Here is a 24,034-nt window from a genome sequence, read left to right as displayed (position 1 = left end):
ACGTGCCTGTAATCCCAGTGACCTGGGAGGCTGAGGCAGGAGGATTGCAAGGTCAAAGCTAATTTCAGCAATTTAGAGAAGCCCTAAGCAATTTAGGGAGCCCCTGTCTGAAAATAAAAAATAAAAGCTTTGAAGATGTGGCCCAGTGGTTAAGCACATGTGGGTTCAATCTCTGGTACAAAAAAGCAAAAAAAAAAAAGAAACCCTTACCCAGCCTAGGCCAGAGGTAAGCTTGTAACCATAGTACCATCAAGTCTCTCAGAGAGATGAATCTAGTTGTGGTTGACAGTGCCCATAGAGGTCATGAACTTTAGGGGAAAATGAGGGCCACAGTGTGCAAGAATTTGAATGCATCTCAGCACTGATTTGCAGGGACTTTGTGCAATCCTTCCTTAACCACTAGCATGGCAGTAGGAAATGAATGTGTGTGTGTGTGTGTGTGTGTGTGTGTGTGTGTGTACTAGGCCATCACTGGGCCTCAAAGTGCCTACATGTTCCTGTTCCTGCCTACCTAGGGCAGAGGGCTCAGGAGCTCAATTGACAATATCATTCATCAGATCCTAAGAAGTTCTGCTGCCTGTGCTTGAAATCCCTCCATTATAGGTCAGTGTCCATGATCTTAGGCAACTGGTTCCCCAAATTTGGTGATCTGGTGAAACTGTGGTCCCTTTGGCCTTTTATATTAGCTTTGTTACATATGCTGGTCCATATTTTGCCTTAAACATGCCACTTTGTATATTCTGTTTAATATTATCATTTGTAAGACAAGTATTATAATTATATTCAGAAATATTGTATATTCAGTAACAAAAAAGTACCTGTAGGGCAATCCCATTGCCCTAATGCAACTGTTGTTATTTTTGTGTATTTTCTCTTAGTGTTTTCATGTATGTGATGATTTACCTAGTTTCCATGTCAGATTTATGTGACTTTTTTCACCCATATTGCATCATAACTTTTCCCCATGTTTCTGTGTAATCTTAACGATTCCTGTAGCATCTTAAAGAAAATTGGCTTTGTTGTTGTGTTTTATTTGCTTGAATACACTACTATTTTGTAAAATGATTGTTAAATTTCTTTCTCCTCCTCCTCCTCCTTTCTTTTTGGTACTGGTGTGCTCTACCACTGAGACATTCCTAGCCCTTTTTTTGGTATTTTATTTAGACACAGGGTCTCACTGAGTTTCTCAGGGCCTTGCTAAGTTGCTGAGGCTGGCTTTGAACTCTCCATCCTCAGCCTCTACAGCTGCTGGGCTCACAGATGTGAGCTACCCTGCCTGGTCAGTCTTTTATTTTTTATTTTGAGACAGGGTCTTCCTAATCTCCTGAGGCTGGCCTTGAATTTGCAATCCTCCTGCCTCAGCCTCCTCCTATAGCTGGGATTACAGGCATGCTGCCACCATATCCAACTTTAGTCTTTTTTTTTTTTTTTTTGAACACTGGGGTGGACACCTATGGATACAATGACAAAGGTCAGTAGCAGCTGGATTCCCTGAAAATGTTATCAGGGTCCCAGAGCTGCAAGGAAGGTAAGTTCCCAGGATATCACCTTAGAAGCTTGTTTGTTCCTTTTCTGCAAACTTTCTCCTGCAAACAAAGTGGGTTGTCTTGACAGGAGAGGCATCCTGCAATTTGCAGACAACCTCTATGTTTATAAACATTTCTGACTTATCTCCTTCACACCAGGCTTGGGATGCATGACTGTACCATGCCGCCGACCAGGCCGGTCTCTGCTCCCCTCCAGGAATGAAGAGATTCTGGGGTGGATGGGAGGTTGACCGCCTGGGTGGAGTTGATTCTAGGAAGGTTTGGGCAGTGTGCTAGGGGAATGCCATATTCTTTTATTACTGTCATTTTAGAAATCTTTATTTGTAGGGCACATAGACGTTTGTTTTAGGCGTTTAGTTTAATTTTTATGCATAATTTTCTGGGTAGGTAATAACAACTGTTTCAAAGGAATGTGGCACAGAAGGATTGAATGAATCGCTTCCTCACTCAGCAAGTCAAATTTTCCTCTCAGTAGGACTCGAGAGAGTCTGACTCCTTGCCTAGTGCTCCGAAGAAACGGGCTGTTCCGAGTGGCTGGGCAAGCCAGGACGCGGAGAAGGACGCGAAAGGGACAAGTTGCTGTCCCGCGAGCTGCTGCGGAGGAGTGCGGTGGCCGGGTCCCAGCCCGCTCAGAGGGCGGGGCGGCCGCCGCCGCACTGGGGCGCACAGCCGCACAGCCCGCGCTCCGGCCCCAGTCGCCTCGCGCCCGCCGCCCGCCCCGCCCGGCCCCGCGCCGCACCCCGCCTCAGCGAGCGCGCCCTCGGCATTGGCCCTGCGGCAGCCGGAGCCACCTCCACCGTGAGGCCCACGGCGGGCAGGGACCTGCCGGCCGGGCGAGGTATGGCGGGTCGCCGGGCGCCGGGGGAGAAGCGCTGGCAGCTGGTGCGCTGGTGAGTGGGCAGCGGGCAGCCGCCGGGCCTAGTGCGGGTGCTAACTCGCGCGCCCTAAGCCCGAGCCCGGCCTGCCTGGGAAGGAACCGGGGCGTTGGCCCAAAGTTTCTTCCCGAGTGAGAGGTTGACGGGTTGGGTTGACAGAGAGGGCTGAGCTACCTGATCAAAACACTGGGGTCCCCGCACCGGGTGTTTGAAGCTGTCCAGAGACATGGGCGCTGGGACCCAAGGACCCTATCCATGACGTCAGGTTTCGGAGGGACCTGGTTTCTTCTTCCACAGAGGGCGGGGTTCTTCTCTCCTGTAACCCCACTTTAGCTTTCCCATTTGTGCAATGGAGTGGGGGGGGGGTCCCCGTGTATCTCCATTCCGTCTGCTACTCAGAGTAGGGTCAGGACCTGGGCACCTGAGCACAACCCACAGCCCCCATCCCCTGTGTTCGAAGAGATGCCCCAGCTCACCTCCACAGGGATCTCTGGGGGTGCGCACTTTGGGGGGTGTAGGCTTCAGAGAAGGGAACCTAGGAAGTGGGAGAACGAATGGGAAGGGATCCTGGAATAGGTGGGTAGTTGCCCCTTCCCCCACCACAGTCCTGCCCAGGCTGGGAAATCAGAGCCTGTCGGTGTCAGGTTACCGGACTGCGGGTTCGAGAGGATTTTCAGATGCTTACAGCCAGTCACCTGCTCTGGTCCACTAGAAACCATGTCGTCCGTGTGCGGGTGTCCGAATATTCAGGGCTACCAAGGTGCCTCACCTCTACTTAACGGGACTTAGAATGCAGGGGACCCTGTGGAACCCTGCAGGGGCTAAAAGATCTAAAAAAAGAATGTCTGACTGGGACCCCGCCCCATCCCAAATTATCCCTCCCACACCAGAGTCAGGGGACCTCCTTGAAGTAGCATTTCTGAGCACATTTCGCCAGGTATATTCTGTAGCTGGTATATAAATAACAGTAATAATATCTTCAATAATAGCAACATGGGCTTCCTGAGCATCTCTGTGGCTCTGCGGTAATCAGGATTCAGAGTAATTCAGGATTACTCTTCACAGTAATACTCAGAGGAAGTTATTAGCAGCCCCGATTTTTCATATGATGAAATTGAGAGTCAGAGAGGGAAAATGATTAGTCAAGGCCAAACAGAAAACACTTTCACAGAATCTGGGTTTCAACCTGTCTTGTTCCTAGGCTTAACTCTTCCTGTTTTGCTTCTTGTTTCCTGGATTGTCCCACAACCCTAACCTGGCCACACACAAAAATGCACATTGTTGATTCCCAGTATGTCAGAGCAGAAGGGATCAATGTGTTTCCAAGTTTATTATTTAGTAGTGGAATCACTCTTCAGATGAAATTCCAGCATATAAATCATATAAAAGTAGAATTAATCTGTTTGAAGAGTAGGGACCAAACTGTTACTTCCTCAAAAGGAGGCACCATCCAGGATCCCAAGACTTTCCAGATCAGTTCTGTCACTTCACAGCAGTGGAAACAGAGTGTTAAAGGGGTCTTGCTTGGTTACCTGCTCTGACTCACCTCACCTCACAACCTACCCCTTGCTTCTGGCTGGGTGGGATCTTGGGTTGACCTGAAGATGCAAGAATCTTTCTTAGTGCCCCAATTAGGTTTGGTCATTCTGACACTCATGTGAAAGCCCATCTTCTGAGAAGGTCCCGAGGATGTGATCTTAGTGCCCAGGCAGATTGGCAGAGAATACTGTTGAAGGCAAGATACCCGTCTGAACCCATGCCAGAGTCCAGATGCTGTTAGCCTTGATCCCTGGTTCCTGGACTTCACACAGAGTCAGTTTGCTTTCCTTTTGGATGAGTCAGGATTCTTTTACTTGTGAGTTGTAGAAAAGCAGCTCAAAGCGTCTTGAAAGAAAAAGAAATTTATTGGCTCACAAAGGAAAACTCCAGGAATTTCTTCAGGGACAACAGGATTCAGATGCCCAAATAGTGTTCTCTTTATCTGTTTGCTTTCTACTGTTCTAGTTTTATTTCTTGTGGTAACAAGCTGGCTGTCAGCAACCATAGGCAGCCTTCATTTCTCCAAGACTAACCCTCAGGATGGCATTTCATTGGACTGACCTGGGTCACATATAGTTTTTTTTTTTTTTTTTCCCATTATGGGGGCTCTACCACAGAGCTATACCCCCAGCTGTTTTTACAGCTGTTTTATTTATTTTTATTTATTTATTTTTTTTACATTTTAAATTAAAAAAAAGAAATTTTTTTCTTGTTATCAGGTTTTGAAATCAGGGGAGTTCAACCACTGAGACACATCCCCAACCTGTTTTCAAAAATTTTTTTATTATTTTTTAATTTTTATTATTATTTTTATTTTTCTTTTAATCTTTTACAGACTACATTTTGAAAAAATATGGAACGCTTCACAAATTTGCATGTCATGCCATCCTTGCGCAGGGGCCATCCTAATCTTCTCTGTATCATTCCAATTTTAGTATATATGCTGCCGGAATGAGCACAATTTTTAAAAATTTTGAGCTGGAGGTCTTGATGAGTTGCTGGGGATGGTCTCCAACTTGTGATCCTCCTGCCTCAACCTTCCAAGTAGGTGGAATTACAGGTGTTTGTTATGGGGCACAACTCAAGAACAGACTGATCACCACTGAGAAGTCAAAATTTGAGAGTCTTTATTAAGCCAGCTGGCTGACTGTCTCACACAATGCCCCAAAAAATGACTATTGGGAGAACAGCCCTGACCATAGGGGTGTAGGGGTTCTTATATCAAAAATCTCATCAATCATAAGCGTCTGTTGCTATGATTTAAAATTACAAACTAACATCCTGAGATCATCGACAGGAGGAAGTGGGTCAAAATGACCCTTACCTAGGTACAAACTAAAGAATGGTTACTAACATCCATACAATCACCGTTCACATGGTACATTGTTTAGAAGCAATAGGAATCAAAAGAGAGCAATTTTTCATTACATAAGAATTGTCATTTTGTATTGCTAAACATGTCACGCTAAGTAACTGATGATAGTACAGAGGAGCGTGTTCCCATGGGAGAAACTTATTTCCTACATAACATGGAGACTCAGAGCAAAATGGAGTCTGTTTAGACATTTTCCTTATAGTCTGGCCTACAACATTCTCATGGAGCCAGATCTGTCAGCCCATCACAATGTTCACCACCTTCCTGGACTTTTAGGGTATTTTGAAAATAGTAATGTGCTACTTTCTAACAGGGAAATACATGGTTAAATGATTTTTTTCATCATCTGAACATTTTAAGTGTATTCACACAAATCCAGAGGGTATAGTCTACTACTTACTCGGCTATATGGTATAATATATATATATATATATATATATATATATATATGGTATAGATTATTGCTCCTATGGCCATGATGAAGAAAAAAAAAAACCTCACAATATTAAAGCAAGCATAAGAAAAATGATGCAATCAAGAGACAAGGCATAGCTTGTTGCTGTGGCGCACGCCTGTAGTCCCAGCAACTCAGGAGGCTGAGAACGGAGGATCACAAGTTCAAGGTCAGTCTTAGCAACTTAGTCCCTAAGCAACTTAATGAGACCCTGTCTCCAGATAAAAAATGAAAAGGGCTGAGGATGTGGCCCTGAGTTCAATCTCTGGTACCAGAGGGGGGAAAAAAAAAGGTAGCTGAATATGGCGGCGCACACCTGTAATCCTAGCACCTTGGAAGGCCAGCCTGGGTAATTTAGCTAGGCCCTGTATAAAAATAAAATTAAAAAAAAGACTGGGGATGTAGCTTAGTGGGAGAGCACTCCTGGGTTCAATCCCCAGTACCAAAAAAAAAAAAAAAAAAAAAAAAAGAGGAGAGGACGAGAGAGGCAAGGTAACATTTGATATATGAGGAGGCTGCTAACATTATACAGTAAAAAAAAAAAAATTTTTTTTGCAGTATTGGAGATTGAACCCATGGCCTTGTACATACTAGACAAGTGCCACTACCCTATTACTGGACTACATCCCAAGCCCCATTTTTTTTTTTTTTAATTAGGGATGGAACCCAGGGGTGCTTTACTGAACTACATCCCCAGTCCTTTTTATTTTTCATTTTGAGGCAGGGTCCCACCAAGTTGCTGAGACTGGCCTTGAACTTGTGATCTTCCTGCCTCAGCCTCATGAGCTGTTGGGATTATAGGTATGTGCCACTGCCCTGATCTACCTCATTTCTTGATTGAATCATCTTCCCTTATGCTTGATTTAATCTTGTGTTGTTTTGTTCATCATGACCCTAGGAGCAGCAATAGGCTATACTACACACATGCATGCATATGTATATATCACACAGTCTAGGTATGATAGTAGTAGTTTCTACCCTCTGAGTTTGTGTAAGTACAGTGAATTTTTTAAAATATAATTTTCATTTATTAGTTGATTTTTCTTTTTTTTTATTTATTTTGAGATGGGGTCTCACTATATTGCCCATGTTGGCCTCAAACTCCTGGACTCAAGTGATCCTCCTGCCTCAGTCTTTGGAGTAGTTAGGACTACAGGTGTGTGTACCACCCCAGGATTTATCTTTTCACTTTTTTGGTGGTGCCCTTGGCAGCACAAGTTTGAAATTTTGATGATGCCCAGTTTATTGATTTTTCTTTTGCTTTCGTATCAATCTAAGAAATTATTGCTTAATCCAAGGTCATGAAGATTTACCCATTTTCTTCTAAGAATTTTATAGTATCAGCCCTTACATTTAAGTCTTTGATCTGTTTTAATTAAACTTTGTATGGTATGTGAGAGGGTCCCCAAGTTCAGTTTTTGTATGTGAATATCTCAATGTCTCAGAATCATTTATTGAAAAGATTATTTTTTTTCTTTGCTGAATTGTCTTCGTACTCTTATTGGAAATCAATTAACTGTAAATGTTATGGCTTATTTAAATGCTCTCAAGTTCAATTCCATTGATGTGGATGTCTGTCCTTATACCTGTACCATATTTTATTGATTAAGGTTGCTGTATAATGACTTGAAGATGGGGTGGGTGAGTTCTCCAACTTTGTGCTCCTTATTCATAGATATTTATCTTAAACTTTGCATTATAATCCCAAACTACTTTACTTTGTTACTCAATTGTTCTAGCTTTGCCTGTTGGAAATACTTTCCCTTTAGCATACACTTATCATTCTTGTCTTTTTGTTTTTAGCATTTCTTTACCATTTTTTTAATCATAAAAGAGTAGGATTTATTCAAGTGAGAGGAAAAGAGATAGAGGTCCCAGAAGGCAAGAGGGGACCCAAAAGGTGTTGCCTACCATTTCCTGACTTTCTGTCACTATCATATGCTCAAGGCCCCTCTTGTGTATTTCCTGCCTCAATTCCAGAATCAACCATTTCTCTAAGGAGCCTTTTTACATTGGAGAATGATATGAGAAACTAAATGTGAATTCTACTTATGATCAATCTTTTGGTTTTGTGTGTGTGTGTGTGTGTGTGTGTGTGTGTGTGTGTGTGTGTTGCTGGGGATTGAACTTATGACCTTGTGCTTGCAAGGCAAGCACTTTTCCAACTGAGCTATCTCCCTAGCCCAATCCTTTGGTTTCTGTGTTGAAAGTATTTTCTCCAAATTTATTAACACATATGTGTGTGTGTGTGTGTGTGTGTGTGTGTGTGTGTTATTTATACTGTATTTAAAAACCTTCTGAAAAGATAATACTTCAGTGGGCAGAGATGGGGCAAAAGGGGACATTCCAAGGCAGAGAAGACACAGTCTGGCTGGAAAGTGTAGGATGTGTTTGGAACAATGAGAGCTCATGGGATTGGATGGGGGATTTAGACCTATGTAGGAGAGGAGTATGAAATAGGACTGGAGACAGCAGAACTAGGTGGCATAGGGCTTGAATGCCAAGCCAAAGAGTTTAGATTTTTTGAACAATAAGAGTCATTGAATGTTCTTGAGCATTGAATTTTTTTCTTCTTTGTGGTCCTGGGGATTGAACCCAGGGCCTTGCACATGTTAGGCAAGTGCTGTACGACTCAGCTGCTTCCCCCAGCTATGAATGTTCTTGAAGGACCCTCACCAATGTGGTTATGGGCAACAAGGAGCTTTCCAACTTCTACTAAGTACCTGGCTCTTCTATTTGATAAACTATCGACTTCAAGCTGGGAGTGGTAGTGCATGCCTGCAATCCTAGTGACTTGAGAGGCTGAGGCAGTAGGATTGCAAGTTCGAGGTCAACCTCAGCAGTTTAGCTGTCTCAAAATAAAATTAAAAAATGGCTGGGGATGTTGCTTAGTGATAGAGCACCTGAGTTCAATCCCCAATTCCCAGTACCGGGAAAAAAAAAAAAAAAAAAAAAAAAAAAGCAAGAAAGAAAAGTATTGACTTCAAGTATGCTGTATAAAATTGAATTACTGTGTTTACAAGTGAAAGAAACATGCATTCAAACTGGCTAAAGCAAAAAACAAACAAATCAAAACCCCAAACCAATATGTATTGGTTCATTTTACTGAACTGCCTTAAGAGTAATGGCTTCAGACATGGCTCAATCCAGAAACTGTCTTCCAGGCTGTATATCTTTTGGATTGGCACCATCTTCTAAATAACTCCTTGGAGGAACATCAGAGAAATTCTTCAGACTTTTCAAGGTGTATCTCAGTGGAACTATGGGAACTTTGGCTATCTGTTGCTTTTATTTTGTACCTTTTAGATAAGTCTTTTTATTTCTTTTATTTTTAAAAAATTTATTTATTTATTTATTTAGGGTACCAAGGATTGAACTCAGAGGCACTCAACCACTGAGTCACATCCTTAGCCCTATTTTGTATTTTATTTAGAGACAAGGTCTTGCTGAGTTGCTTAGTGCCTTGATAAGTTGTTGAGACTGGCTTTGAACTTGAGATTCTCCTGCCTCAGCCTCCTGAGCAGCTCGGATTACAGGTGTGCACCACCACACACAGCTTGATAAGTCTTTAAAAAAATTTTTTTTTGTAGTTGTAGATGGACAGCATGCCTTTATTTTGTTTATTTTTATGTATTGCTAGGATGGAACCCAGTGCCTCATGTGTGCTAGGCAAGCACTCTGCCACTGGCTACAACCTCAGTCCCAGATAAGTCTTTTTTGGTGTTTGGAAATTGCACTCTGAAAAGAGCACTGACCTGGGAAGAAGAATCCTGACTCTGTCACCTAAGAGTTGTGATCTAGGTCAAATTATTTCCTCACTTGGGGAATTCTCAGTTTCCTCATCTGTTGAAGGAAAGCATTATGCTTTCCTGACCTCCCCCAGTGGTCACCCAAATAAACAGGTATGGCCTGTAAAGTGCCAGACCGTGCTCTCTTGTGGTGATGGGTGGCATTCTCCAGAAGGTGCCAACCCACCCCACAGCCTGGGGCCTGTGTATCTGAGCAGCTCCTACCCTTCTCTTCCCCTCTCATTCCTATCAAAATGTCCCTATGCAGGTATCTTAGTCTATTCAGGCTCCTCTAACTAGATACCATAGACTGGGTGGCTTATAAAGAATAGAAATATATTTCTTACAGTTCCAGAGGCTGAGAAGTCCAAGATCAAGGTGACTGCAGATTCACTGTCTTGTGGAAGTCCACTTCCTGGTTCATAGAGGATGCCCTCTTGCTGGGTCCTGCCATGGTGGAAGGGGCTAACTAACCCTCTACCATCTCTTTTGTTAAGGCACTAATCACATTCCCTCATGACTTTACCTCGCATAAGGTTCCACCTCCTAATACCATTTTGAGATTAGTATTTCAAGATATGAATGGGGAGCGCTAAGGTTGTAGCTCAGTGGTGGAGCGCTTGCCTAACATGTATGAGGCACTGAGTTTGATTCTCAGCACCACATACAAACAAAGGTCCATTGACACTAAGAAATATTTTTTAAAAAGATATGAATGAGGGTAGGGGGTTTGCACAAATATTCAGATCATATCCCTGGTTTTCTTGATTTCCATTCTTTCAGGGATAATCTGGTTCTTGCTAAAATTTTAATGCTGAAAAAACTTAAAATTTGACACTGTGCAGTATTTAATTTCAGTGGAATTTCAGATACCTGGAAGGTTAAAAGGAAAGATATTTGGGGATGAGTGGTCTGTTTTTCCTTCTATTCAGTGCAGTTCAATTCAACAAAAACATTTGCTAAGTTATTAAATTGGATTAATTAATGGAGATAATCCATGGCAGAGCATGTAAATGAGTTGATCTCTGTTGCTGTTGTGATTTTTACAGCAGGCTGGCTCCAAAGACCAGACTGTGTGAGGACGTTGCAGAGATTTCAGAGCTGGATCAGACCTAGTTTTTGCACTCTAGTGAGGAGATAGACGAGCACATAAATAACTCATGTACAGCCAGCAGAGGGATTGCAATGCTGTGATCAAGGCTGAGCAAAGCATCCCAGAAACCTTAGCGCTGACTTGGGTTCTGGCTGGGAGATAGGATGCATTCTGAGGCAGTGTGGTTTGGGAAAGTGGAGCAGGTCTGGGTTCAGCAGGGTGGGTTCATCTAGGGACACAGCCAGAGCCAAAGTTCTGAGGTAAGAGAGGCCAGAGTATGTTTGAGAAGGACAAGTGGTTCAGGAATGCAGGGGTCTGTGTGTGAATGAGGAGGAGGCAGCATGTAGTGGACAGAAACAGAACCATGAACAGAACCAAGAGAGGAAGGACTGGCCATCTAAGGTGAGCAGTGTGGATGACATTTCATATGCACTGGGAAGCCATGGAACTTTTGGGACAGGGGAGGAGCTGACAAGATTTGTGTTGGAAAGTGGGGGCTGGTACAGAGGAGAGAGAGGATGAACAGTACAGCTAGAGGGACTGATTAGAAGGAAACTGGATGCTAGTGGTTCAAGGTTAAAGGTTCAAGGTTCAAGGTGCATGTAAGGCCTGGCCTCTGCTGTTTCCTGCACACATGACTTCTGACAAATGCACTTCTTCCCGAGCCTTTCCTTCTTCATCTCTGAAATGGGATGGTCAGTTCCACAGGTTTTGATGTGAGAATGTAGGGGGTGGCTTTGGGTGAAGCATGTAAGGCAGATACCTGGAAGAGACCAAAGATGATGGGAAGGGAAAATGACAAAAATGAACAGGTGGCAAGGAATTCCTATGCATTATATCATTTGATTCTGATGACAATACTTCAAGTTTTATTATTACTCTTACAGATGAGGAATCCGGTATCCACAGGGGAAAAGCCCTCACTCACAGTTGGAGTTCAGGTTGGGGTGCCTGCAAAGTCAGGCAGCCACTTTGTTAAGCAGAGGACAGTCTCCTCCACCAAGATCTGGAAGATGGAGTGCAGGGAGAAGGGAAGGGAAGGTGGCTGGGTTTGGGTTGGAGCAAGGAGGTAGATGGAGGTGGCACTGTGGCTGAGTTTGTGTTCTGGGGCAGGGCCGAGTGTTGGGTGAGGAGAGGCTTGGAGTGGGGACCCCCTCTTCCCTCGGCTTGGGTTCCTGTGTGTGCCAGGTGGGGTCAAGCACAGCCCCGTGCATGGTCTGTCAGCCCAGGAGTGGCCCTGTGCCTGCTCTGGGACTCCTATTCTCACCTATAAAATAAAGTTGTTGGATTAGATGGATAACCTCTTGGCATTTTGCTGCTCTAACAATCTATGACTTCATGATAAGTAGAGGTCTTAAAATTTTTTTTAATCATCTGGTTCATATTCAAAAGGGACCAAATCAATTATAGTGCTCCTCAGCCACTCACTCCCCTCCATGGATGCAACCCAGAGCACCAGCTGGTTAGTACAATTCATTTCCTCATGGAAATGGCAAGAGCATGTCACTCAGGGACAATCTGAGGAGGCCATGGTGGGGGAAGACAGGGAAACATTATAGGGGGAAAATGGGATCTATCAGGGTAGGCTTCCTGGAGGAAGGAACCCTTTGAACCAGGTTTTACAGACGGACAGTTATCCTAGGGGTGGAAGCAAGTCACCGAGAAAGGTCATGTCCCAAACAGAGGTCACAAGCTTCCATCCCAAAGTTGTCCCTGGCTGGCGTGAATGGCACTGCAGCCAGCCACCTGCACAAAGTAGGAACTGAAGAACAACCTGACTGCCTTGTCTTCTCTGCATTCATGTCTGCCTTAGTGCCAGGTCCTGCCACAGTACCTCCTTAGCTCACTCGCAAGTCCTCCCATTTCTCTCCATCTCCAGCACTGTCCTCCTTTCCAAGCCATCCCACATGGACCTCATCAAGGACATCTGAGTGGGCCTGCCTGCCATTCCTACCCAGAAGGCTGGACGACCTTCCTGAAATGCCCAACGAATGATGTGGAGGACAGTGAACAGAGACAGAGTAGGGCCAGGCACTCCTGTCTGAGAGAACACAGGGGCAATGGGAACCCCTGCTCTCCAGCATCCCTGCCTTCTTTTGGGTCCTTAAAATCACCTGCTGCCTCCTGACTCTGGGTCTTGCCTAAGCAGGCTCCTCTGCTGGACCACTTTTGCCATGACTCTTTTCTCTTAGGCAGTCCTTGTTAAGAACTGACTCTGTGTCCCCCCAAATTCATAGGTTGCGATCCCAACCCCCAATGTAATGGTATTAGGAGGTGGGGCCTTTGGGAGGTGATTAGGTCATGAAAGTGGTCCCTGGTGAATGGGATTAGTGTCTTTATAAGAAAGACATGAGAGAGAGGAGTTCTCTCTGCCATATGAGGATACGATGAGAAAATGGCCATCTGCAAACTAGGAAGAGTGCCCTTTCCAGATACTGACATCTTGATCTTGCACTTCCAGTCTCCAGAACTGTGAGAAATAAATTTCTGTTATTTAGGCCACCTGGTCCATGGTATTCTGTTAGCAGCCTGAACTGACAAAGGCAGTTCTTGTCCTTCAGAACTCAGCTCCACCTGTATCCCCCAGCAAGGACTGCTGGGAAATTCCCTTCCCCAGCAGATAGTCTGTGCCCCCCTGGGTAAAGAGCAGCTGCACTATTCTTTTTCATAGCACTTTACCCAGTTTGTAATTACACACACACACACACACACACACACACACACACACACACACACACACTTTTTGAGATAGGTAATAGCTCTCCTGTATAAGAAATTAAATTGTTAAAAGATCACTTTCCCACATCTGCAACTACCCTACTTTCTCTTCTTCCCACCCAGGAAGTGACTTTTATTACCTTTTGCATCTCCAGAGTTTATATATGTAAAGATAAGCAAGTATGATTTCCTACTTTATTCCTTCCCCTCTTCCTCTTAACATCAATTATACATACTGCTTTGCCCTTGATTTTTTTTTTTTTTTTTTTTTTTTGTCTTGCTGATGTATTTTGGAGGTCCTGGTATGAGAGCACAGAGGAACACACTCATTTACAACATTTCTTATGAGTGCATATGGTTTTATTGTATAGATAAACCATAATTGATTTAACCAGTTCCCGATGATGGGTGCTTGGGTCATCCACCAGTCATTTTCTGTTAAAAACAGTCCCACAGATAACCTTGTCCATGCTGGAATCTGAAGATAGATTCACCAAAGGGAGGTTCACTGGACTAAAAGGGAAATAATGCATTTGTAATGTAGATAGATGTTAGGTCCTCCAGAGGGGCTGTGCAAATTGACACTCCTACTGGTAATGTAAGAGAGTGCCTGTCATGATGATGTATCTATTTCTGTAATTATTGGATGGTTTCTCTCCCCAGAGGACTGTAAGCCCCAGGAAGGCAAGGTCTAGGTCTGTTTTGCTTACCAGCATTGGAACTTGATAAATACTAAATTAGTGAATGGATTCATGGTTCTATCAGAGGGGTTGGCCAGGGGTCAGGGAATAAAGGGGCAGAGAGACCATCTTCCCTTTGTGTTCACTTTGCCCAATCCAGCTTCCCTGATCCTTTCAGAGGGCAGCTGGGACTCTGTGAGAGAATCTTGAGGTTCTGGAAGACCTGACTATTGTTGACTCCTGAGCCCCACTCCAGGGCCACCCTTCTCCCTTTGTGAGATAAAGTCCAGGGTCTTAGCCTTGGAAAATGAACACTCATCTGATGCTGGAATCCCCTGCCTGCCCTCTTGTTTACATACCTCAAGTGACAGGGAACTTACCCCTTCCAAGTGACTCAACTTCAGACAACAGTTTTTGGATAGCTTTTCAGATCAGCAGTGGGGAGGAGTATTTGGAGACTGGTACCCCTTGGCTATCCTTCTCCAGCAAGCAGGGCTGATTCCCCAAAGGAACTCTGCTGAGACCTGCCCACCTCCTCAGTCTTTTCTGTCTTACTCATAGGTATGTGCAGGAAGGGCGGTTCCGAATTGAGGAAAGGACATTAACAGCCTTCCAGTGGCTCTACAGCCCACAGCAGCACCGTATCCTCAGCCGTGCCGACCTCGAGTCTCCCTCCAGGTAAAGGAATTTCTGCCCTTCCCTTTACTCTGTGGCCTAGGTCCAGCCCCTGCTCTACCCCATCTGGTGTTTATGTAGCCGGCTCACACTGGTCCTTAAATCCACAGCAGGAAATTTTGCCCTCAGTGATGGAGAGGCTTCCCAAGGTCCTGGGTGCCCTTCCAACCACTGAGTGATTGGAGGCAACTTAGTGACTCTGCTTTCTCTTCTGTAAACTTGGAGATCATGAGTCTCCAGTGAATGGTGCCTCCAGAGATTTCTCAGGCCTGGAGTTCAGCTGGACCCTCCTTAAGAGAGAGGGTAACTGGCGAATTTGCTGGATGGCTCTGGATTTGACCTTGGTAAATCCAGCCTTGCTTTTCTTGTGTGCCTCCTCCTCTATGCCAGAGAATCCAGCTGGGATCCTGAGTCTGAGTGGAGAGTTGGGAGGTGAGGGGCTTTCCCCACTCAGATTCCAGCTTCCAGGTCCCTGCCCACTCTTCCTCCACCACAGTGGACAGATGTGACCAGTGTTAGAAGTCTTGACAGAATCTTCTCTTCCAGGAATGGTTGAACAAAAGAGGAAAGGAAGGGATGAAAGGAAGGGGGCCACATGCTATTACTGCAGTTTCCCAAACTGGCCCCAGGAATAAGGTTTAGCAGTAGTGGTAGATATCATCTCTCCTACTATCTGTTAGGAGTCTTTTAAAACAAAGCCCAGTGCATCCACTCTCTCTTGTCTCATTGACAATTTCAGAAGATTCAGGAAGTAGTAAGGTAGGTGGCCACCTTGAACTTGGTTCTGACCAGTGAGGAAGAATAAGTCAAATGAAGATGCAGAAGTGACAGGAACCCTGGAAAGGTGACTCAGGCCACCCAAGAATTCTTGTTATTTACAGAAGTGCCCTGGACTCCAGAGAGTAGATTACAAATAATGTAGAGAAAAGACAGAAAAAAATCAAGAGCTTTAGGTAAGAGTATTAGGAAGTGTACAAAAATGAAATTCCAAGTGTACAGTTGTGACTGCTTGCAGGGAAGGAGAAAGAGGCTGGTGTAGCTGCCCTGGGAGTACTCTGGAGACATGTGGGCATGACAGGTGTGCAAACTGACTTAGTTTCAGGCGACCTGCAAAGCCTTCATGCATGCCAATTGCCATCTGACTTAAGGGAGCTTTTTCCTTCCCTTCAAAGCTCTAACACTGCCCATTTATTCATTGTCTATGTCCCCCACTGGATTGTAGGCTCTCTGGGCAGGGACTTTTCCATCTTGTTTTTCCCTGTGCTCTAGCACAGTGTGTGGCCCAAGCAAGGAGCTCATTAAGCAGTCACTGAATGAACCACACATAGACAGAATGTTGACTTTGAAATTGAAGAAAGGCTGGTAGGAGGTAAGGCGGGCTCTTTAAAACTGCCAAAGGTGATAGTCAGGGAGAAGGAGGAGTGTGGGATCGCCTGCCCATGAAGTCAGTCCAAGGCTAACTGAGCTGCTCTGTTTTATAAGCCAGAGAACAAGAATGCCCTTTAGAGTCACATGAGCAAAACCATTCCTCACATGAGGAGGAAAGCAATCAGAAAACAGGCTGGAATCATTTGAAACAACTTCAAATTCCATCCTTGGGGAGGCTATATCCCAGGAGACATGATGATGGGTCTGCTCAGTGACAGTACTTATTTTTTGATAAAATACTGTGATTTTTTTTTTTTTTTTTTTTTTTAATGCTTGTTATGTGTCACATTGTAAATCCTGTGCAGGAATAAATTGGTTTAATCTTTATAGCAACACTATGATCTGGGTACTGTTGCTCTCCCTATTTATTTATTTATTTTTTGGTACTGGATTGAACCCAGGGGTGCTCAACTACTGACCCACATCTGCAGCCCTGTTTTAGATTTTATTTAGAGACAGGGTCTCGCTGAGTTGCTAAGTGCCTTACTAAGTTGCTGAGGCTGGCTTTGATCTTCAGATTCTCCTGTCTTAGCCTCCTGAGCCACTGGGATTACAGGCATGCACCCGGCTGTTCTATTTTTCAGATGAGAGTGAGAAACAGTAACAGCTAGTAAGTGACAGTGCTTGCAACCCCTACACGTTGCTTCAGAGCATGAACTGTGTACCTGAAGGTGGGAGACAGGGAATATAATTTCTTTACAAAGAAGGAGAAAGTGATATCCAAAAACCACAAATAAATGGGCTGAGTATCATTATTGGTCAAGTTTCAGAGCCTGTTATTAAAGAGATGATTTGAGTCAGGTATGGTGGTGCACACCTGTGATCCTAGTGGTTCAGGAGGCTGAGGCAGAGGGTAATAATTTCAAAGTGAGCCTCAACAACTTAGTGAGGCCCTAAGCAACTTAGAGAGACCCTGTCTCAAAATAAAAAAAATGAGAAGGACTGGGGATGTGGCTCAGTGGTTAAGTGCCCCTGGGTTCAATTCCTGGTATTAAAAAATAAAATAAAGAGATGGTTTGGGAACACTCAGGGAAAAGGTAGAGGATCATTAGCATTGTATGAATTCCCTGAGAACCTGCCCTGCTGGGGGAAGCCTATGTGCTTTTCTGATCAATTTTCTAGACTTGAAATTGAATTGGGTGTGGTGGAGTAGGAGATAGTGGCTATGAATTTCTACAAGAAATCATTCTTTTCTTCCTGTCAAAGCACTGCAGGTGACACAGAGGAAGTGGGCTGGGGTATGGCACAGCTGAGGAGGCTGATAAGTGGGCTGCTATTAGTTGAGTCCTGCTCAGTGTGTTTATTGTGCCTTGAGGAAGGACATGGACTGCATGCTGGTGATTTTGCTGATGGCTGGAACCTGGGCATCATACCAAGGCAAGATGGCAGAATTGGGACCCCCAAATGCCCTAGAAGCTGGATTCTGGGCCCAAGTTTAGTACTGTAGGTTCCCCTTATTTGTGATGTCACTTCCACAGTTTTAGTTACGCACAGCTAAACAGTCTGAAATTTTAAATGGAAAATTCCAGAAGTAAGCAATTCATAAATTTTAAATTGTGGGCTATTCTGAGTAACCTGATGAAAGGTCATCTTATTTCACTCTGCCCCACTTAGGACATGAACTATCTCTTATCCAATGTATCCACAATGTATATGCTACCTGCCCGTTAGTCACTTTGTAACTATTTTGGTTATCCAGTCAACTATTTTGCTATTTCAGTGCTTGTGTTCAGGTAACCCTTATTTTACTCAATAGTAGCTCAAAGGTGCCAATTTGGATATGCTAATGTGCTACCTTTAAGAGAAAAGATAAAAGTTACCAATGTCATCATTGTTCTGTATGTACAGATGCTCCTCAACTTATGATGGGGTTAGTCCTAATAAATGCATCATAAGTTGAAAATATTAAATGCATTTTATACATATAACCTACTGAATATCATACCTTAAGTCTCTCAAAATACTGATTTTTCTGGGGTTGGTGGCACACACCTATAATCCTAGTGACTCTGGAGGCTGAGGCAGGAGGATTATGAGTTTGAGACCAGCTTCAGCAACTTAGCAGAGCCCAAAGTAACTTATACATTATCTTAAAAAAAAAAAAAAAAAAAAGGCTGCGTATGTGGCTCAGTAGTAAAGTGCCTTTAGGTTCAATCTCTAGTACCAAAAAACAAAACAAAACAACTTATATTTGCCTACAGTTGGGCAGAGTCCCTTGGCCACAAAGCCTACAAAATGTTGACTATCTCATCTAATTCATGAATGCCTATATCCAAAAAATGCTAGCAACACAGTACACTGTAGTGTATCAGTTGTTTACCCTTGTAATTGTGTAGCTAACTGGGAGTTATGGTTAACTGTTGCTGATCAGAATCTCAGAGAGTATTTTATGGCATATTGCCAGTTTGGGAAAAAAATCAAAGTTCAGAAATTATAATACAGTTTCTACTGAAAGTTTATTACTTTCATGCCCTCCTAACCTAAAGTTGACAACTTGTAAGTGGAACCATCAATAATTCAGGCACTGTCTTTACAGGAGAAACCATAGCATCTATAGGGTTTGGTACCATATGTGGTTTCAGGCATCCACTGGGGGTGGGAACCTTGAAACATACCCCCAAGGATAAGGGGGGACTACTGCAAATATACCTTAACAGAGGTAAAAAGAAATCAAAGTTGGCCTCTAACCCTGTCTGCATCTAGGTAGAGAGGCAAGAGAATCAGAGTTGTCTGAGGGGTTCTGATTGAGTAGAAGCTTGACTATGGCCCTATGTTTTAGAGGCTTATCAAAGAAAATACTGGAATCTTGGGGGCTGAAGGGATTAGGGCAGGATCCAAAATGAGAAAGGAAAGGTCATGTTCTTCTGAGGCTCAGACTCTAAGACCAAGACTCCTTATCCTTATTTTATTTTTTTGGTGAGAAGTGATTGAGCACCTTTCCTCTGCTTCCAGTGCCAGAATTACCCTTGAATGGCTGGGCACTTTGCATTTCAAGACCAGTGACTGAAGGAACTCAGCCTGTGGGCTGGCCATTCCTTCCTCCCTCCTTTCTTTCTTGCCCCCCCCCCCCCCCCCCCTTCTCTGCCTCCCTTCCTTCTACAACTGTCCACTGTGATCCTGATCTGGGTCAGGCCTTGGGGTTACAGTGGTTCTCAAAGCAAAAAAGGGTACTGCTTGTATGGGACACATTCTAGTGGGAGAGATGGACTACCAACAGGTAAACGTGAAAACAAGAGAGATGATCAGATTCTTATAATTTCCAAGATGATCAGTTTGCTGAAAAAACTAAAACACAGCATCAGGATAATGAGTGACCAGTGGGTGTGTGGGGACTTTGGAAGAGGTGGAAGGCCTCTCTGGGAAAGTGACATGTGAGCTGAGTCCTGGAGGGCAGAAGGGGGCAGTCATATGGAGAAGATGCTGGTGAGGAGTGGTGAATAGGGGGCTGGAGGGGCATAGGACATGGGGTGGAACGCTATCCCTGCAGGGGGGATAGCAAGTGCAAGACACTAGGTATATTCTAGAAGCAGTAAGTCACTGTGGTCAGAATAAAGTGAGGTCATGACCAGCAGAATGAAGTGAGGATGATTTCCCTTCAATTAAAGGAAGGGCTTTCTAGAGTTTACAGCTACATAAAGACCATGTGTCTGTCCCCTGAGGGAGTGAGCTGCTCATCACTAGAGGTGTGCAAGTCATAGTCAGAGGCTGCCCTCAGAGGGGAGTTACCGAGGAAGAGACCTAAGCATCCCAAAGGTTGGCTAGAGGACTGTTCATCCCTTCAACTACTTCAAGTTCAGGAGCATCTTTGGTTTGGCAGAAGGTGGGCAGGTGTCTGTGGAGTAAGTGAATGAGAACTCCAGGCGACCAGGTCCACAGCAGGGGGAAGTTTCAGGGGTTCTGGTCGTTCTTGAACCCCGCCGCTAACTTCCAAGTTACCTTCCCAAGAGAGCCCGAGTATCCTCAATAGACCAGGAACTCAAGGATCTTTCCGCACCTCTGTTTCCCACCGTCCAGCGCCCCACCTTCCAGGAACCTCTGTGGGCAGGTGGACTTCTTTCTCCTTCTCTTCCCTAGAACCCCTGAGCGCGCCTGCCCCGCCCCACGCCTTTGTTTCGGAGGAGCTGCCTCGGGCAGTCCCCTAACGGTGGCTACGCCAGCGTCCCCAGAGCGCGGCGCTCAGGACTCACTGTACTCCGACCCCGGTGCCCTCGCCGCTTCCGGTGCCCACCTCCCTGCCCCTCTTCGGTAGCAGCCCGGCGGCCGCGTTGGGAAAGCCGGAGTGGGCACCGCCGGGACCAGGCGCAGACCCGGGCGGTGTTGCTCGGAGGGGCTGGAGCGCAAAGTAGGCGCGGGCGGGGGCGGCGGCGGGAGGACCCCGGGGTCCCAGCGGCTCAGTCTGTGGCTGCGTGTGCGCGACTCCGGAAGCCGGGGACGCGCCCGCCAGGTGTGCGAGCGGCTGCAGGCGGGAGGGGGGCGCAGCTTTGTGCGTTCCCAGCCGCCGGCCGGGTGTGCGCGTGTGCGCGTCGCGGTGACGGTGCACGCGACTGGGCGGGCTGCGAGGGAACCCCGGAGCGGAGAAGGAGGGGGCTTGGGTCCGGATGGAGAGGGCTAGACGCGCCGTTCTCTGCGCGCTGGCTGGGTGAGCAGCCAGGACTGACTGTTGACATTCCGTCCACGTCGGTGAGCGAGGTCAGTGGCTTCCGGGCTGGGTTGTAATTCCATAGCCAGCCTGGATCAGAACCTGAGTCCTGGGTGTGATCTAGCGTAGAATAGGAGTGTACGTTGTGAGTGTGGATGCGTGTATTGCAAAGCGATATCCAGCACGTATGGCCCTTGTGAGCTCTGAGCTGTGATCCCAAAGAGCAATTCAGTGTACCGGGTTATGTTTGGGAGGTAGGGTGACTGTCCTCAGAAATCCCTGCCGGGTGGGGCACCGCACACACATCAATGCAGAGGGGTGTGTGTGCGTGACTGAGATGTTGGTTAGCCCGCGTCAGTCTCTGACTAGAGAAGCTGACCGAGATGGAGGTCAGACGTGGGTGTTTAAGGTGGTGTTAGAATCAGACGTGGGTGTTTACAGGTGGCGGTAGAAGGAAAAAAGCCAGGAACACCCAGGGGTACTGGAAAGGGCATAAATTACAACCTATCCTCCCTCCAACCTGTGCCTGTTGCAGGGAAGGGAACTAGGATGGGGGTTGCTGGCTGAGAGGCCCTCATGAACCTTTGAGGCAAGGCCAGCCTTTAGCCTGATGCTCATATTTGGAGGCCTTGTATGGGTGGGTGTGGTGGGTGGCAGACCTGGGTTGGGGTCCAGGGCAGATGTTTAGGGGACTTTAGGAGTCTTGTAGACTCCACTTTGACTTTACCACCACTAGATGCTGTATGTCTGGATCTGGGGGCTGACTAAGGGGTACCTTTCTTTCCTCCATAGCTCCCCCTTCACCCTTCTTAACAAACCTGAAGGACATTTACATGCAAGCGGGGTTTGGGCTCTGATTCAGGGATCTGCTTCTGATAGTGAACCCCACTGGAGCAGCCTCTATGGGGAATAATAGGGTTGTCCTGGGTCAAGCATCAGAGCTCTTGGTTCCTTTTCATGCCTTGTAACTCTGAGGCTGTCCCTTGACATAGGCCTCAGTTTCTATGAGGCCTCTGCCCTCTCCCCCTCTATGTTCTTTCTGCTGTACATGGCTGGTGGGGGAGGGGGGTTGCAGGCAGGCGAGGAGTAAACAGAAAGCTCACACAGCTGTCTGGGGCTGGGAGACTGGGAGTGACTCAGGGCCTGTGAGGTCCTGGGTTGTGATTTTCCTCAGGAAAGTCCCAGTGCATCTTTGTGACTTGGCTGGCAAGTTGAGAAAGGCTCTGCCCTTACCTCCTAGCAAGGTGCTGCTGGGTTTCCTGAGTTCCAGGGGTGGTAAAGGGTATCTGCTAGATCTGGCTGCTTGGGCTTTGGGAAACTGCCTGAGGCCACTTCTTCTTTGCCAGATGTTGAGGAGTGGGGCAGGGGTGGGGCTTGAAGGTCCTGGAGGGGGAATGGGAATCTGGAGCTGAAAACCTTCTGTGGTTGTTGCTTCTGGGTGGAGGCAGATGCTGAGCTTGGGTAGGGCCAGGCCTCGTCCAGTGAAACTCCTGCTCAGCCCAGGATGTTGAGGTAATTTGGCAGGACTGGGCATCAGTTCCAGAGAAGAGGATCCTCCTGAGGAAGGCACTCTCACAGCCTTCTTTCCCTTTTTTCCCATGATCCACTCTGGTCAAGTGTGGCTGAGCTACAGTGGCCCAGAATGGTTTACACCTTGAGGGAAAGGTAGTGGTGCCATAGGTGGTGGTGGTGGCAGCATGGCACAGTGGCACATGGCATGAAGGCTTAACCACTCTCCTGGTGACATTGTTATCTGTTACTCAGACCTGAGTGTGAATCCCAGCTGTACTATCCCCTCACTGTATCCACCTGCATTGTTTTGGAGAAAGGCTTGTGTGCATTGGTTTATTTGGGAAGTTTTCTGAGGAAGCAAGGGCAGGGGCAAGGAGAGACAGGAGAGCAATGCAAGGAGGCACAATTTTGATTATCACCACACTGCATCCAGGTGGGCTCCTGAGGAGCTCTGTCAGGGAGAGAAGCAGGGAAGCATTTATCTGTTCATAGTGTTCCTTCCTGGACAGAAGTGGCTCCATGGACAAGAACTCTTATGGGCCTCCAGATTACATTTGTGTGAGTCTGAAGGGGCTTCCTGTGGGCATCCCACATCACTGCTTCAAAGAAGGCCTACCTCAGGCTATATGAAGCTACATTTCGTTTTTCTTATAAGATGCTGTTCAGAGCCTGCAGGGGACTGGTCATTGCAGAAGTGGCTGGAAGGACTGAGAGGGTTGGAAGTGGCACACTGAAGTGTCTTATACACCTTGGGCAAGTTACCTAACTTCTGTCTCCTTATGTGAGTGTTGTGAGTGTGAACTATTTTTGAACATGATAATAATGGGTGGGTGTTCAGTGAAGGGCTCCACTAATGGAGAGCATTTCTGTTGCTGGGAAGACGACAGGTTCTAGTGGAGCAGATATTCATTTGCTCAAGTGAAGGAGGAAATGGGATAAGATGACCTCTAAAGACCCCTCCTGGTTGTAGAATCTGAAGCTCAAGGGCGGGACTCATAACCTGGTAAGTTCCTGGAGGACCCTGGAGCCCAGCAGTTGGCAGAGGAGGATGAGGGGAGCAGGCAGCTCAGAAGCAGGTGCTTGAAGGAGGAGCTGAGGGAGGACTGATGCTAGCGTTTGGAACTGGCAGATGGTCGTGGGCACTGGTCTGGGCTATAGTCAGTGGGAAGGACAGGGCAGAGGGACGGGGGAGGGCTAGAGAAAATACATAACAGAAAAGGAGAGGAGAGCCGGTTGGCAGAAGGTGGTCAAGAATGATGGAGGAATCAGGGCTCAGGAATCAGGGGTGAGGTGGAAGCCCTGTTACCTGGGATTTTAGAGGTATCTGGGTCTGAGGGAGAGTGATGGGTCTGAGGAAAGGGAAGGGAAGCAGTGGTTGAGGGTTAGTTGAGGGGTCCTGGGACATAAGCCAAAGCAGACTTCATATTAAGGGTCCAGCATCCACAAGCCTCCTCATTCATTTTTCCAATGTGTTCACCTGCTCCTCCTGGGCTGTCACCTCCTTTGGCAGGGGAGATGCTGTCTCTGTCTGCAAACACATGAGCAGCGATGGGAGAAGTTGCCTCAGCCAAGGCCTGTTGCCATGGTGCCAGGTGGCCCTTGTCTCCCCACCTTCTATCTCTGAGCAACAAGCCACCCCCTCCAGGAGAGTTCACACAGTAGGGAAGATATCCAGCTGCCTCTTGCTCATGCACAGGTGGCTCAGGCTGAC

At 46.2% G+C, this 24,034-nt stretch overlaps 1 protein-coding gene across 4 annotated transcripts in view; it reads left to right on the top strand.

Annotated features, from left to right (window-relative positions):
- Window positions 1-2,372: 2,372 nt before the first annotated feature.
- RAP1GAP2 (RAP1 GTPase activating protein 2) overlaps window positions 2,373-24,034 on the top strand; it is a 227,928-nt gene continuing 206,266 nt past the window's right edge. For 2 of the 4 annotated variants that reach the window (XM_079130830.1, XM_079130826.1), the window contains exons 1-2: window positions 2,373-2,437; window positions 14,631-14,747. In XM_079130830.1, the coding sequence (XP_078986956.1) occupies window positions 2,388-2,437; window positions 14,631-14,747 (167 nt within the window). In that variant the 5' untranslated portion in view covers window positions 2,373-2,387. Of the gene's footprint in view, window positions 2,438-6,556; window positions 6,592-14,630; window positions 14,748-20,748; window positions 20,862-24,034 lie in introns of those variants that run through there. The other 2 variants (XM_079130829.1, XM_079130836.1) reach the window with 2 other exon arrangements.

Source organism: Sciurus vulgaris (genome assembly GCF_902686455.1).
Source record: "Sciurus vulgaris genome assembly, chromosome: 3".
NCBI classification, from domain to species: domain Eukaryota; kingdom Metazoa; phylum Chordata; class Mammalia; order Rodentia; family Sciuridae; genus Sciurus; species Sciurus vulgaris.
The sequence above is the reverse complement of the archived record's forward strand: the minus strand, read 5'-3'. Positions and strand labels throughout refer to the sequence as shown.